Source organism: Salmo salar, chromosome ssa18, assembly GCF_905237065.1.
Source record: "Salmo salar chromosome ssa18, Ssal_v3.1, whole genome shotgun sequence".
NCBI classification, from domain to species: domain Eukaryota; kingdom Metazoa; phylum Chordata; class Actinopteri; order Salmoniformes; family Salmonidae; genus Salmo; species Salmo salar.
The window spans coordinates 18172898-18186773 of NC_059459.1; the positions used below are offsets into that span (position 1 = coordinate 18172898).

A 13876-nucleotide genomic window follows, 5' to 3' on the forward strand; every position below is an offset into this window, starting at 1 on the left:
GTTTAATTTCACTCTCTCATTTTTTACCTTTAGTCTGCCTATTTCTATAACACAATGCACATAACTGATTATCTTATGGAGTAGATACAATTATCTTTACTAAAGACAGTTAATTTGCAAGTTTAATAGTCTATTTTTCTCCAGATCAAACGTGTTGGTCTTTCAGCCAAAGCACCCCATACAGAAGCAATCAGTTGATATAATAAAGAACAAACATAAAAAGTCAAGCTATATGAATCAGACAGTAGTAGGTCAGATGGTTGTTGAAAATCACATTCATATCGTGATTTGAAATGCCAATGTTTACAGTAGGCAAACGTCATTTTGTGGTCTTCGTTTTTGTTGTTAGTGACACTCCAGTCTCCACTGCCGTGGTTCTGAACTCGCCGCGGCATACCCTGCATTTCTGCCGCACTTGCTAACAGTAGCTGTCCGTAGTCCTGAAATAAAACGCCGGCGCACTATTAGAAAAGGCGCACAGGTTAACATATACAGTTCTTCATTTTACGTGGGCCTTTTCCAATATAGTAAAGCTACAACATTCTGTTTGGAACAAATTAATGCAAATCTGAGATTTAAACGTTCACTTGTTTCCTTCTGTCTTTCTTCTGGAAGAATGTTAGTTCAATGGATAAAGGTACTGGATCATTTCTTTCCAAATGCCACCCTATTCCCTTGAAAGTGCACTACTTTTGACCAGAGGCCTAGGCACATAGTACAATGTTAGGCCTAGGCACATAGTACAATGTTGATACATTAGCTTTTCTCATTATGAGCAGTAATGAGAAAAGAATCATCAAAAGTGATGAGAATGTTGCATTTTGGGAAAGCATTTTGGCCGACTGACCTTGAACTTAGCAATTCATATCTAAGTTTATTATAGGCCCATAGGCTAGGCGCAGCTAGGCTATACATTATAATACATAGACCTACGTGTAAATCAACATAGATTACATATATAAAGATTATATATACAGTATACATAATGCTATTACATATATTACTTTACCTGCAATAAATATGTTGGATATAGGCCTACCCCTGAGTGATATTGGCATGCAACATGTTTAGCGCATAGAGGCAGACCGTCTAACTGCTTGGTCTCTAGGTTAGTTGTCCACTGAAAATATCAAATCAAATCAAATGTATTTATATAGCCCTTCTTACATCAGCTGATATCTCAAAGTGCTGTTCAGAAACCCAGCCTAAAACCCCAAACAGCAAGCAATGCAGGTGTAGAAGCACGGTGGCTAGGAAAAACTCCCTAGAAAGGCCAAAACCTAGGAAGAAACCTAGAGAGGAACCAGGCTATGAGGGGTGGCCAGTCCTCTTCTGGCTGTGCCGGGTGGAGATTATAACAGCACATGGCCAAGATGTTCAAATGTTCATAAATGACCAGCATGGTCAAATAATAATAATCACAGTAGTTGTCAAGGGTGCAACAGGTCAGCACCTCAGGAGTAAATGTCATTTGGTTTTTCATAGCCGATCATTGAGAGTATCTCTACCGCTCCTGCTGTCTCTAGAGAGTTGAAAACAGCAGGTCTGGGACAGGTAGCACGTCCGGTGAACAGGTCAGGGTTCCATAGCCGCAGGCAGAACAGTTGAAACTGGAGCAGCAGCACGGACAGAGTCCTAGACTGTTGAATGTCTATTTGTGAACTTCTAGAAGCGTCAATATCGATGTAACAATGTTTATATAAGCATTTCTATACATACACTTGTTTTCTGCCATGAACCTTTATACACCCCTAGGAAACCTTTGTAAGAGTTCAATCCTCGTCATAGTCCCCCCCCCCCCCAAAAAAAAAATATAGATATTTTTTTTTGTAGCTTATTCTTATGGCTTGGCACAAATAATCCTGTGCATGAATTAAACATAATTATGCAATCCCATACCCCTGGTGGCCATGGGGTGCTCAGTAGCGCCACCAACAGTTGAGTTTTCCCCAAACTTTGATGATTTTTTTAATCAAGAATAGATGAACATATCCGAACGTTATTTGACATGAAGGTTTAGTAAGGGGTCCTTATTAAATCAAAAGAATCACACATGTCAAACTTAAATAGTATTGACGAAGAACACATTTCAGAAAGTGCACCACTTCAGACTATGAATTGGCATGTGCTGATGCAGTACAGCGTTATGTATGTCCTAATGAATGTACAGATCATTCTACACATCAATTAGAATGATATTGGCGAAGATATTGATAAAAAACACTGGTTAGGGTTAAAAAAAACTACAAAATGGCGCCACCTTTGTAGTTCACAACTTTTCCGGTTTCTGTAACATAAGACTTTTTCTGTTACATCAATTATTTAATAGAACCCGACAATGTTTACGACATTCAAATGAAAGTAACATTGCGCAAGAATAATTTATGAATAGTTTAAAAATGTAATCAGAAAATTTTGAAACATAGTCTATTACGTCACGGGCATTGCGACGAACATAACCAAAACAACCTCTGACCGAACGACCAAACCGAAGACGTGGCCAAACGCTGTGACAACACAGATATATATATATATATATATATATATATATATATATATATATATATACGTGCATGTTCACAATTCTCCCACTATGTCAGACCTGCCTGCATAACTTTCATTTTTTTCATCTAATTTTAATAATAATACGGTGTTGCTAATAGTAGCGTTAAGAGTATGTTACATGCAACTGGCCTGTTCAGGATGGGACAACCCCCATTTCAATAGGAACATTTCCAAGTTTGCAGCTTAACACACAAGGGCTATCTGTGCCTTAGATGTCATAGGTCATAATTGGGTCAGCATAATAAAATACAATAATCACTTCAATCATTCTGTGTCCATACTTTTGATGATTCATTGCGAATGCCTGTAGATCCTAGGCAACATTTTTCAACTAACCGGTTTCATCTGCAGCTGATGGGAGTCAGTTCTTGTACTCAAGTACAAGTAAAGTAGCCCTCTCGAAAACTCCTTGAGAGTAAAGAAGTAACTGGTCAAAGTACTCAGTACTAGTTAAGCATTTGTACATCTCATACATACATAAGGAATCGTTGACTTAAAAGCCCATGACTAATGTAGCTCCATCAGGATGCAAACGATTACTTGAAGACAAGGATGACCTTTTTTAGTTTTTTATTAACTAAACTAATAAGCACACACAAGCACAGTACATTACAGTTTAACAATGTTTAAATCGGAAATCACCAGGTGAAACAATAAATCGTTCTCCCCGCCAATGGTTCTGTAAAAAGCAGAGGGATGGGGCTGGAGAAATGTAACCATAGTTTAAACCATGTTTCCAGGCTATAGTCCCGTGGTGTCAATCTCCTTCCATGGAGAGCCTAGTGTCTGCTGGTTTTTGTTTTTTCCTTTCAAGTAAGACCTAGACAACCAGGCGAGGGGAGTTATTTACTAATTAGTGACCTTAATTCATCAATAATTTGAGGAGCAAAAACCCGCAGACACTCGGCTCACCCGTGGAATGAGTTTGACACATGCTAGTGTATGTTTACATTTACTTTGTTTACAAACATTGGAGTAGAAAAAAAGATATATTTTGGGATCTGATGGGGTACGGCAGTTGAACTATGTTCATGAGGCATTTATAAATTCTATTCTTCCAAAAGTGGATGTAGCAACTGCAGATTGGCCATTTAAAGGGATGCATCGGACCTGGTCATGTAACCGGGCAAAAGCAGTAATAGACGAGCGCCCTTCTCAAATCTGTGCCACATGATCACATTGTCAACAAGGAAGAAACAAACGTTTATTTTCCATAAAATGTTCAAACTATTTATCCTTAGGAAGGCAGATAAAGCGCACATGCAAAAAAAATGGAATCACTTTTCAACCACTACTGCACCCACCCAAATGAACACTGTCAGTCTGTGATAGATTCCTCGCCATCAGAGCTGTAGTGGATGCTGTCATAGATGTCATCTAGGTCCTCTTCCAGGAGGTCCTCTATGAAGTTATTTTCTAGGAGGGAGGTGTCTTGGTCCATAGCTTGCTGTATATCAGTTTGACAGAGTCCTGGTGTCTTCTGAGGCTGCTGACTCTCCTCTGAAGCATGGAGAAGAGACCTCTGCTCCCAGCTTCCGACTAATTCAATTGCCAGCCTAACACCATCAATTGTAATGTGTAGGGTAAATACAATGAAGTATTCCTTAAATACAATAGCAATTACAGGGTGCCAACATCAATTGTACATATTAATGAAAGGTCCCCTACTTTACCCGCTTAGGTCAAGTGCCACATGTGAAGCAAGGCCTTGCACATTCTCCGATTCCCTCTTTAGGCTTTCCCAGTGCTGCTTGACTTCCTTTAGGACAATTAACTCTTCCTCCTTCAGCCGTCTCAGGAGCATCACCCGGTCAAAGGCTATTTTCTTTGTGAGTAGGTCAGCTGTAAATTCATAAGAATGCAATGTGGATTTGTAACTTTGGCAGTGCTGTCTGTGTTTGTGCAACTGAACAAACACAGATAGCAAAACAGAAACATAGTTATTGTGACACACAAACATACTACTTACTTTGTCCATGCAGCTCCCAAGGCCATGCATGAAGGTCTGCGGAAAGGATCTCATCTGCAGATGGTATTGCTGAATCTGTGAATCATAGGGTGTTGTACTCCTCTATGGCAGCTGTCAATTTGGCCTTTTCTTCCAATATCTTTCTGCGCAGAGGGTGTCTTTTCTTGCATCCATCTGTCATCAAAACAAAAGGAGAATGGAATTATTTGTTAAATTGCATGGCCTTGAAATGAAAGGGAAATGAAGTGTGTGCAATTCAATATTCATGAAATGTAACAAACCTGTCTGACGGTAGAGGTTCTGTTTCCTTTGTTTGATGCTAAGAAACAGGACTTCAATTGTTCTCTGTAGTACCTGGGGACCATCCATGTTCTCATTTGTTTCCTCTGAAATACAATACATCTATAAATTAACAACGTATCTCCAACGGTGAGTAGTTGCACTCACTTCCTGGAGGAACATAGGGCCTGTGAAGGTTTCTGTAATAAATGATTTGTTATGTGGGGGGTGAGTGAGCCCCAACCTGGAGAACCAGGGAATGTTTTGTCTGCCTCCTACCCTTCCACCTGTCCGGCTTGATTGCACCTGCCGGTGGAATACACCCTCTAAGGGTTAGCTCTCAGGGTCATTGGAGTACGCAAGCCTCTCCACTACGTTAAGGTGACAGTCCAGGACAGTTACATTTAGGATTATTAATTTTTTGGATTCATTTACCTGTATTAGCCCATTGCTGAACTTCCGTTGTCCAGTCGTACAGAGTCTCATCGCCTACACCCAAATCACTCTTAAACGTTTTGAGAGTCTGGGTCTCCTCCTGGATTTTTGCTGTTGTCTGAGAATTATGACAAAAACAAAACAGAATAATTAATTGTTTTAAAATAAATTAAATGCATAGATATAATACTTCTAAAATAAATGTATTGATCCACACAATACACCTTCAAGTATCTTCTGGACAATACTCTGTGCAGGTTGTTCTTCTTCCTTCTGTTCCACCCCATGACCTGGATGGTTAGCATGTCTGTTCTTGCTAGAAAAGCCAAATAGAACTCCTTATTACAGATAAGTATTAACATAGCTGAATAGAACAACCTTAAACAAATTGTTTACCTCCTTTGGACATTTGCTTGGAACAGATTGCAGCCCTCGACAAGAAGCTGTTCCCTTGTTCCACTTCCTCCCCCAGAGTTGTGCCAGCTCCTTCCTGATTCCGTCCTCCCCACTTAATCTTAATTTACATTTAAAAAAATATTGACTTAATATTGCAATTATGTGAATAACAATCATCTAAATGGGAAGCCTTGAAGCTGGAAATTCTCTTAGAACAGTTTAATAAAGAAAAACTTACCTAGCATTTCAAACGATGTGCCTTTGCATGCATGACGGAAAGAAGTGGCTTCATGTCTAGAAGAGTGGCGAGCTGTGGACAATGAAGGGCAACTTTGGTCAGGTATGGCCAAAATTTGCAGATCACATCTGTACACATGAATTGTATGTTCCTGCTGCCAGACAATTCCTTCTGCAAGAACAGTGGGTACGCAAATATCTCTCCACGCATCATGTTGAGGCTCCTTAGAAGTATTCCGTGGCGGCAGACAGCAACTTCGAGTCCCTCTTCATCAAGTTTGTTGTTTGTTTTTCTTGACGACTCTTTAGCTGCTGTCCACTGGGATGCTCCACATACCTCTTTTCCATAACCCTAGAGAAGGAAGTAGAAGAGTATAGGTAGAAAAAAAAAATTTGGGTGGGGGAGTGTTAACGGGACAGTGGTTAGGGGTTTTAAAATCTAGCTGAGGGCGCTGAGCTAGCTACCCCCTATGTTCGCTACAATGGAGATCAGAAGTTGGAGATCGACTGTCAAAAAGAAGCACTTGTAAAGTGTGTTGCATTTCTGAACAGAGGGAGTAGTGTAACGACCATGGACTTGAAGAGAGAGGATTACCATCTCTCCAAAATAATATGTTTTTATTGGAATAGTGTATAACGAGTCTGCCTTTGAGTCAGATGGCCCGAGGCCAGTCCTATTTCACAGATTAGAAGATACACAGGAAACGTACATGTTTAGTTTTTGTATGGACATAGTTCACAAAGTCAGACACATCCTCATCTTTGCAGATAAACACGCCATCAAAGAATCCTTTGTCATCAGTCCTTGAAAGGATACGTGAAATACATTAAATATATGCCATATGAAATAGCAATCAACCTCAGTAACTGATTGTGGGACACTTGACAATGTTGATAATTCATTTCATTACAAACTCAAAACATTTAAGCTAAAATGAACTCAACTGCATTTGAAAACATTCACACTGGACAAAGAAAAGGCAAACCTTGTTTGGATTGTTTAAATGATATAGAGTGCGGTGTTATTTAATAAATGATGAATAGTTTTACATACCGTTTTTTGAATCGATACAGCTTCTTGTTCCCGTCCACTGACACTGCTAGCATGCTGGGTGAACAGGCTGGGCAGTCAAAGTACTGTATATCACAGACCTGATCAATTTCAGAGCGGCAGTACGTCCACTCAAAGAAGCTTTTTTGAAAAGTGTCCCCACAGATCATTCCGTTCTGGTAAGGGAAAAATACATATAGAACATATATGAAATAACTTACAACAATAGTATAAACAAAACATACTATAATTCACTATGGCTGACTGGATTTGAGTTAAAGCAGGGCCAGTACATAGTGTTGACAGCAAGGCAGGTGAAAGCCAATGCAAAAGTAGGACGAGTACTTATGTTGTAAAGAGCAGGAAATATTGGATGCAAGAGGGGCACAGATAAGTGGCATGGCAGGACAGTGGTGCAGAAGGCTAACACATACTGTAGCAAGAGACCTGAAGTTTTAACGTAGTTGTAGTACTGGAAATAAAGTTATGTTACACAAAGTGTTGTAACAAAATGTAACATAGTTAACCTGAAGTCATACATTGGTAAAGCTGAGTATCATTTATTGTTACCCTGCCAAAGAAGTCAGTTCGCTGCTCCAAAATCCGCATAAACGCCAGACGGGACATTCCTGGGGCTGACACTTTCAGCTTCTCAAAAGAGCTGAACAGATCTACCTGGTATATGGTGTCACAGTTGACAGTGGCAGGCCAGTACCCATTCTTTATCAGATCTGCCAAGTTTGCTGTTCAGGTGCTAAGACAGGTTGTGCAAGTCAGCACAGTCACTGTAACATTGTAGCGACCTTGAAGGAAAAAAATGTAGTCTGAATTAATGTTGTTTTACATAGCATTGCTACATCACTGTTTGGTTCTTGTAGATATTGCACATACCATTTATTCCTATGAGGATGATATGTTTCCCAGGGCCAACATGGATGGTGCTAGTCAGGCAACCACATATCCCCTCTGGTACGTCCAATGGTAAGAAACAATGTTGGGACAATATTTATATACAACAATAAACAAGAATACATTTGAACTTTGATATAATACATTCAGCCTCAAAAAAAATTAAAACACACCCTGTTCATGAAGTGCATATTTGCCATCAGTGTGGAGTGATATGGCTGTAGTTGGAGGAAGGGGTGTGTAGAATCCCTCCATCATGGACTGTCTGTTGTGCAGGGGGAACTTTGCATGTGTAAAGACATCGCAGTCTTCGCAGTAAAGCTGTTTCGGCAGACAGTCTCTACATCGCAGAATAGCCCTTTTCACATTGCATGACTGACAGATCTTCTGAGAAGCATGCTCTGCAGCCAGTAGAGAATCTACAATCTCAGGCCTGGACTCCCTCCACCTATCCTGTGAGAGTTCCTTCCTCACACTTCAACTGTGTGATGCACCAGGCACAGCAGGATTTGAACACTCAGGGTCTTCTAAATCAGCTAGGAGGATGTTAATTTTTCGATGAAGTATTGCTTTTTTGAAAACACAAAAATGGGAAAAGGATTCAATTAAGAATATTATCTAATTAATCTATTAAAACGCACATAGGGCTGTAAGTAGGTGACAGCAAATATATCTGCACAATCTATGGTGTGACAAGCCAAAAATCTCAGCTTTGATTCTACAGTAAATTAAATTACAGGGCAGACCAAAATATTGAGTAAAGTCTAAATTGGAATATCAAACAATAGAACTTGATCCCATCGTCGAATAGAAATTCGGAATGTTCTTAAAACATCAAAAACACACTGAGTGTACAAAACATTCTCTTTCTCTGACAAACTGACCAGGTGAAAGCTATGATCCCTTATTGATGTCACCAGTTAAATCCACTTCAGTGTAGATAAAGAGGAGGAGACAGATTAAAGGAGGACGTTTAAGCCTTGAGACATGAATTGTGTATGTGTGCCATTCAGAGGGTGACTGGGCAAGACAAAATATTTAAGTGCCTTTGAAAGGGGTATGGTAGTAGGTGCAAGGTCCAACGGTTTGTGTCAAGAACTGCAACGCTGCTGGGTTTTTCACGATCCACATTTACCCGTGTGTATCAAGAATGGTCCACCACCCAAAGGACATCCAGCCAACTTGACACAACTGTGGGAAGCATTTGAGTCAACATGGGCCAGCATCACTGTGGAACGCTTTCGACACCTTGTAGAGTCCATGCCCTGACGAATTAAGGCTGTTCTGAGGGCAAAAGGGAGTGCTTAGGAATATTTTGTACACTCAGTGTATTTTGACTACAGAGTAAACTCTCCTCAAAGGCAAATGCTTCCAGCTTTCACAATTACAGACAGTGGTTGCAAAAGGAACGACACTGTGTAAACATTCCAATAGTGGATTTGAATGAATTCAACTAAGACTAATTCCATAATGTGGAATGGCAGATTGCTTCATATTAAAGGAAATGTGCAGGAAAAAGCTCTGCCAGGATTTTGTTATTGCACTCCCCTACAGAAATATTTGGACAGTGATGCTAAAATGTTGAACTTGTCTCTATACTCCAGTATTTTGAATTGATTTGTCGAGAAGCTACCTGCAAGTAAGCATTTCGTTGGATGGGGTTACCATCAGTATCCTGTACATACGACTAATAAAACCTGCAACTAGACATATAAAGTGCTTTAATTTCAAAACGGTAAATCAGAAAAGTCTGAAAATACCCTGAAATAAAAGGAGAAATTCTGTACTGTAACCTCATATCAAACATTTGATCTCAAATCCGAAATTCTGGAGACTTGAGCCACATTTAAAAATGTTGCATCACTGTCAAAATAAAGATGTAGTGCAGTATAATTCAGTAACACCAAGATGACCGCTATTTTGAAAGTAAAACAATTTAAACATACCTATTTCTTCATCAATGTTTAAAACTGGAGTGGAATCCAATCCACTGGTCCTTGTCTCTAAAATAAGATATGCAAAAAAGGAAAGGATTAGATTTAAAGGGGCATTCAGAAGTTGATAAAGCCATTTTTGGATTTATATTAATGATATATACCCATTGATTCTAGAAGATTATAACTTATTAATGCCTCATGAGTTTAATTCAACTGTCATAACCCATCAGAATCCAAACTATAAGCTTGTTTTAGTCAATGTTTGCAAACAAAGTAAATGTAAAAAAAAACACTGGTTAAAAACATGGTTAAAACTATTATTTTAATAACATTGATGGTAAGTTATTGCAATAATAGCTCTGTCAGTAAATTGAAAGTGGTTACATTTCGCCAACCCCATCACTCAGCTTTTAACCAAAACAGGGGAGGGGAGTGTGCTTTGTTATTGTTTCAACTACCGATTACAGATTTAATAAAAATACAATACATTCATTACAAGGCCACTGAATAACAAGGAATTGTATAGATCAATACCTGATTCTTCCTCCTCAGTGACTGGCCCAAAATGTTGCACTAGTCTGGCTCTTGATGTACTGGCCCTTGGAGCTGAAAAAAATTGGTAATAAAAAGGTTTTTAATTCAAAAGATTTGCTGGAGTTCTGACTCTCCTGTCGTTAAATAAGTATTTTCATCAGAGACAGACAACAGTTAGAGACAGGGAAAGGTGGGATCACACCTGCATGTAATGTATTATGTGCTGTGGGTAGATGGTACTAGACAGGCCTATGGCACGGCAACAAACGTTTGATATGCTATGATACAGTATGTTTGAAAGGAAAAAATCACATCAGGGACCAATAAAATTAAACACCCAGACGGGATGAAACTTACCAAGGGAAGTGGATGTAGTTGCCTTCCTGGTTTGAGGAACAATCTGTCCTCTCTCATCCCTTTGTCTCCATCTGAACCTAATCCCTGGAGGCTTGTTTGTCTTTTTCTTCTTATTTTCCTAAAAAGTGCATTTCAATTATCATGGCTGGCCCATTAATAAAGGTCTCCCACAAGCATGGCGTGCTGTGCACATATGGAGTACAAGCAAGAATTACATTATCACATAAAGTGAAGTGATTTGTCAGCTGATGAAAGGCACCTGCAGTAGACCCACGTTCTGGCTCACTCACACAGCTAACGTGTGAAGAAGTTCACAAGGATGCTAACAAGTGCACCCTTGTGCCTCATGCTCAATGGGCAATATCATTGATGCCCGTGTTCAGGTCATATCACGGAGTCTACGTTTAAATTCACATTTGTGCCATGTGGGGTCTACTTTGACAAACAAAAAGCAATGATAAATCATAACGCTGTGGTGCTGGGGTTGTGTTGGGAATATTTGTCCACGTATGGGAGCTATAGGGGTTACATTACCGGTAATGTACGACTTGTTACATTACCCGTTCTGGGTTGAGTTCCTCAGCCAGCCTTTTTGCCTCGTTAATGGCCTCGTCCAGTTGGGCTTGTGGGTCATTCTCTTGGTTGAGCTCCTCAGCAAGGCGTTCTTCCTTTTTAATAGCCTCATCCAGTTGGTCTTGGGGGTCCTCAGAGGCCATATCATCTCAGAAGAAACATAGACAACTTCCAATCCTAACACATTCCTTCACATAGTAACCTCCCGTCTATGAGAAAAGCTGCATGTCATTGATAGCGTGTGTGTTTTACTATGTCCTGCAAGTCAAAAGGTCTTCATTCTCCTCCACACGCAGACTGACTGATCTACAAATCACTTTGAATAACAAATACATATCTATTATTACTTGCAGATCAGTCAATCTGTCTCTATTTACCAACAATGCACTATCAATCTGTCACTTCCTTGTTCATGTTGTTCTATGACATGTGTGCAACTCCAGTCCTTAAAGGCTACAGTGTCTACAGGTTTTGATCAATTTAGATCATTGACTAGTTAGGACCTCCTCTCACCTGATTGTCTGTCTTAACAGGATTTCATCAACTCCTTTAGGTCCCTCCTGGGGTCCCTCTCTCCTTCTTCCAAGGAGAAGTCACAAGATGAATACAGATTGAGTGGCAATGTGTATTTCTTTGAAGATGCAAAGAGGAAAAAGGGGAATATATAGCCTAATGTATAGGTGGCAAAAATAATAAGTGAGAATGATATCCAAATATATGCAAGTAATGCACCAAAAATATCCACACATTCAATGTTGTGTATGCAACTTTATTCACCTTAGTTACGTAACCTTCATTACTGGTTTAACACGTTTTTTTTAAAAACCAAACACTTTAACAAACACAAAACAAATGTGTATGTTTGCTTTATTTCTGACAACAAGGGACGAACTGGCGATCTACCTGTTATCTGTCCAGGGTCTAGACGTCTGCTGTGGGCGAAAAAACTATTAACAACAAATGTCACATGACCGGATGAGGTAACCATTCTTGTTCTTCTTGTAACTTCCCGGTGTTTTGCTGCTCGTCACAGGTCGACGCAGGTATTGCACTTGATTTATCGTTCTTAAAACCGTAGGTGCAGCCAAGTGGACATACGAAAGCTTTCTAGCTATTTCGCACTGACGGTAATTTGAACACAATAAAGTTTCTAGTGAAAAGGTGCTTACATTTACATTTTTGTACATGCTTACACTCAGAGCCATGTATTTACACTCAGCCAGCTCATTGTACAATTCCACCCTAGCCTGGGTTAACGTTTTGGTAATTTTGGTTGGCCAACAAAATGTAAGACTACAATGACTGCATACGTTTCCCAAAATGTACGATTTTTTGTTGTTGTTGGTATTGATGGACAATGGCAAGGCTGCTATTGTATTTTCAGTTACATTCTGGTCAATAAAAATGGTGTACACGTTTGTTTTTTGTAAGAAATACATGGAACTACAACCGAATAAAACAATTCGCCATCATGCATTGCTTACATTAATTCTATACTGAAAAGTCTGTTCTGAAAAATCGAAAACAGTACATATAGGCATACAACTACAATGTTTTAATAGGGATTAAAAAAAGACAACATATCTATATATTCATAACTTTAAATAAATAAATAAATAATGAAATACAGGCTATCGCGTCTATGGTTGTTGCAAATGCTTGTGTGTCGCCTACTGGTTAAATTCGTGTCTTTTCGCACGAATTAAGTAGCACATAAATTCGTGTATTTTCGAACGATTTGAACCACACAAAAACGCACGAAATCTGGTGAAATACATTTTGTACATATATGCGCGGATTGAATGTGAGGTTGGGCTGACTTAGAATATGAGAGAGAGAGTTAAAAATGGACGAGAAGGGAGATGGTTTGTTAAAGAATGGTAGAAAGTGTAAGCAGAGTGAGCCCAAGACAGGAGGAGAAATGGAAGTGAATGAGGTCGAAGTATTGGATGTGGTAGGTGTGGTGAAGATCTCAGGTGGAGGCTTGCACCAATGGTCAGGAAAAAAGATGAGTCTGTGACAGTAGGAGTGAAGTTTTTTGAAAAAGTGGACCCATGATTTTTGGCTGATCCATTTGTAGTTACAGGGTGGGTGAAAACCGAGTTGGGTGCTGTGGAATTGGTGAGGGTAACCAGAAGTGGTCTTGTAATAATTGTTTGTTTCTGCTGGTCAGAGGGAGAGCACTCTGCGTTAAACAAATGGGGGCAAGAAATGTGAGTTATTTTGCTCTCAAGAAAAGGGCGCCATTGAAAGGAGTGATTACTGGGGTAGCAGTAAATGTAAAAGTTGACCAACTGAAGGGGACGATTCCTGGTGTTAGTGATGCTCGTCGTTTGGTGTGACGCAGACAGGGTGGGGGACGCAGACAGGGAGGGATGAGTGGTGAAACAGAAGAGTCTATGTCTGTTTTTTTTGTTTTGATGTTGATTCTTTGCCCGACAAAGTGATGTTAGGGTATATAAGTTATCCTGTACGAGCTTTTCTGCCGAACACATTACGTTGTTACAGGTGTCAAGCTTATGGGCATGTAGCAGCAGTGTGCAGGAGAGGGGTTCCTAGGTGTGAGAAGTGTCAAGAAGGGCATGAGACAAAGGAATGCGTAGCATTGGGGAAAGTAGTGGTATGTGTTAATTG

General features: G+C 39.7%; 1 protein-coding gene across 9 annotated transcripts; it reads right to left on the minus strand.

Annotated features, from left to right (window-relative positions):
* Positions 1–3120: 3120 nt before the first annotated feature.
* On the minus strand, positions 3121–13712 carry LOC106594980 (uncharacterized). 9 transcript variants are annotated; one of them, XR_006760335.1, is made up of 18 exons: positions 12146–13710; positions 11756–11821; positions 11230–11373; positions 10670–10787; positions 10313–10384; positions 9788–9844; positions 8015–8410; positions 7824–7898; positions 7503–7735; positions 6936–7108; positions 5883–6233; positions 5645–5762; positions 5473–5564; positions 5249–5366; positions 4816–4920; positions 4535–4708; positions 4239–4407; positions 3121–4121 (listed from the first exon to the last, which is right to left on the minus strand). XR_006760335.1 is itself a non-coding variant. In XM_045700838.1 (13 exons), exons 6-13 carry the CDS (start codon positions 5655–5657, stop codon positions 3884–3886), a joined length of 873 nt encoding a protein of 290 aa, XP_045556794.1. In that variant the 5' UTR covers positions 5658–5762; positions 5883–6233; positions 6936–7108; positions 7503–7735; positions 7824–7898; positions 8015–8729; the 3' UTR covers positions 3121–3883. The 9 variants fall into 9 exon arrangements, 2 of the variants coding, with proteins under 2 accessions (XP_045556794.1, XP_045556795.1); XR_006760332.1 differs by having other exon boundaries at positions 11230–11390; XR_006760334.1 differs by having other exon boundaries at positions 11756–11873.
* Between the last annotated feature and the right edge of the window lie 164 nt (positions 13713–13876).

Excerpts from the sequence above, each read along its gene's own strand:
- LOC106594980 (XM_045700838.1), bottom strand. Across the intron at positions 4,709-4,815 it reads GAACCTCTACCGTCAGACAG|ATGGATGCAAGAAAAGACAC; the intron begins GTTTGTTACATT and ends TTTTGATGACAG. Across the intron at positions 4,122-4,238 it reads GTGGCACTTGACCTAAGCGG|GCTGGCAATTGAATTAGTCG; the intron begins GTAAAGTAGGGG and ends TGATGGTGTTAG.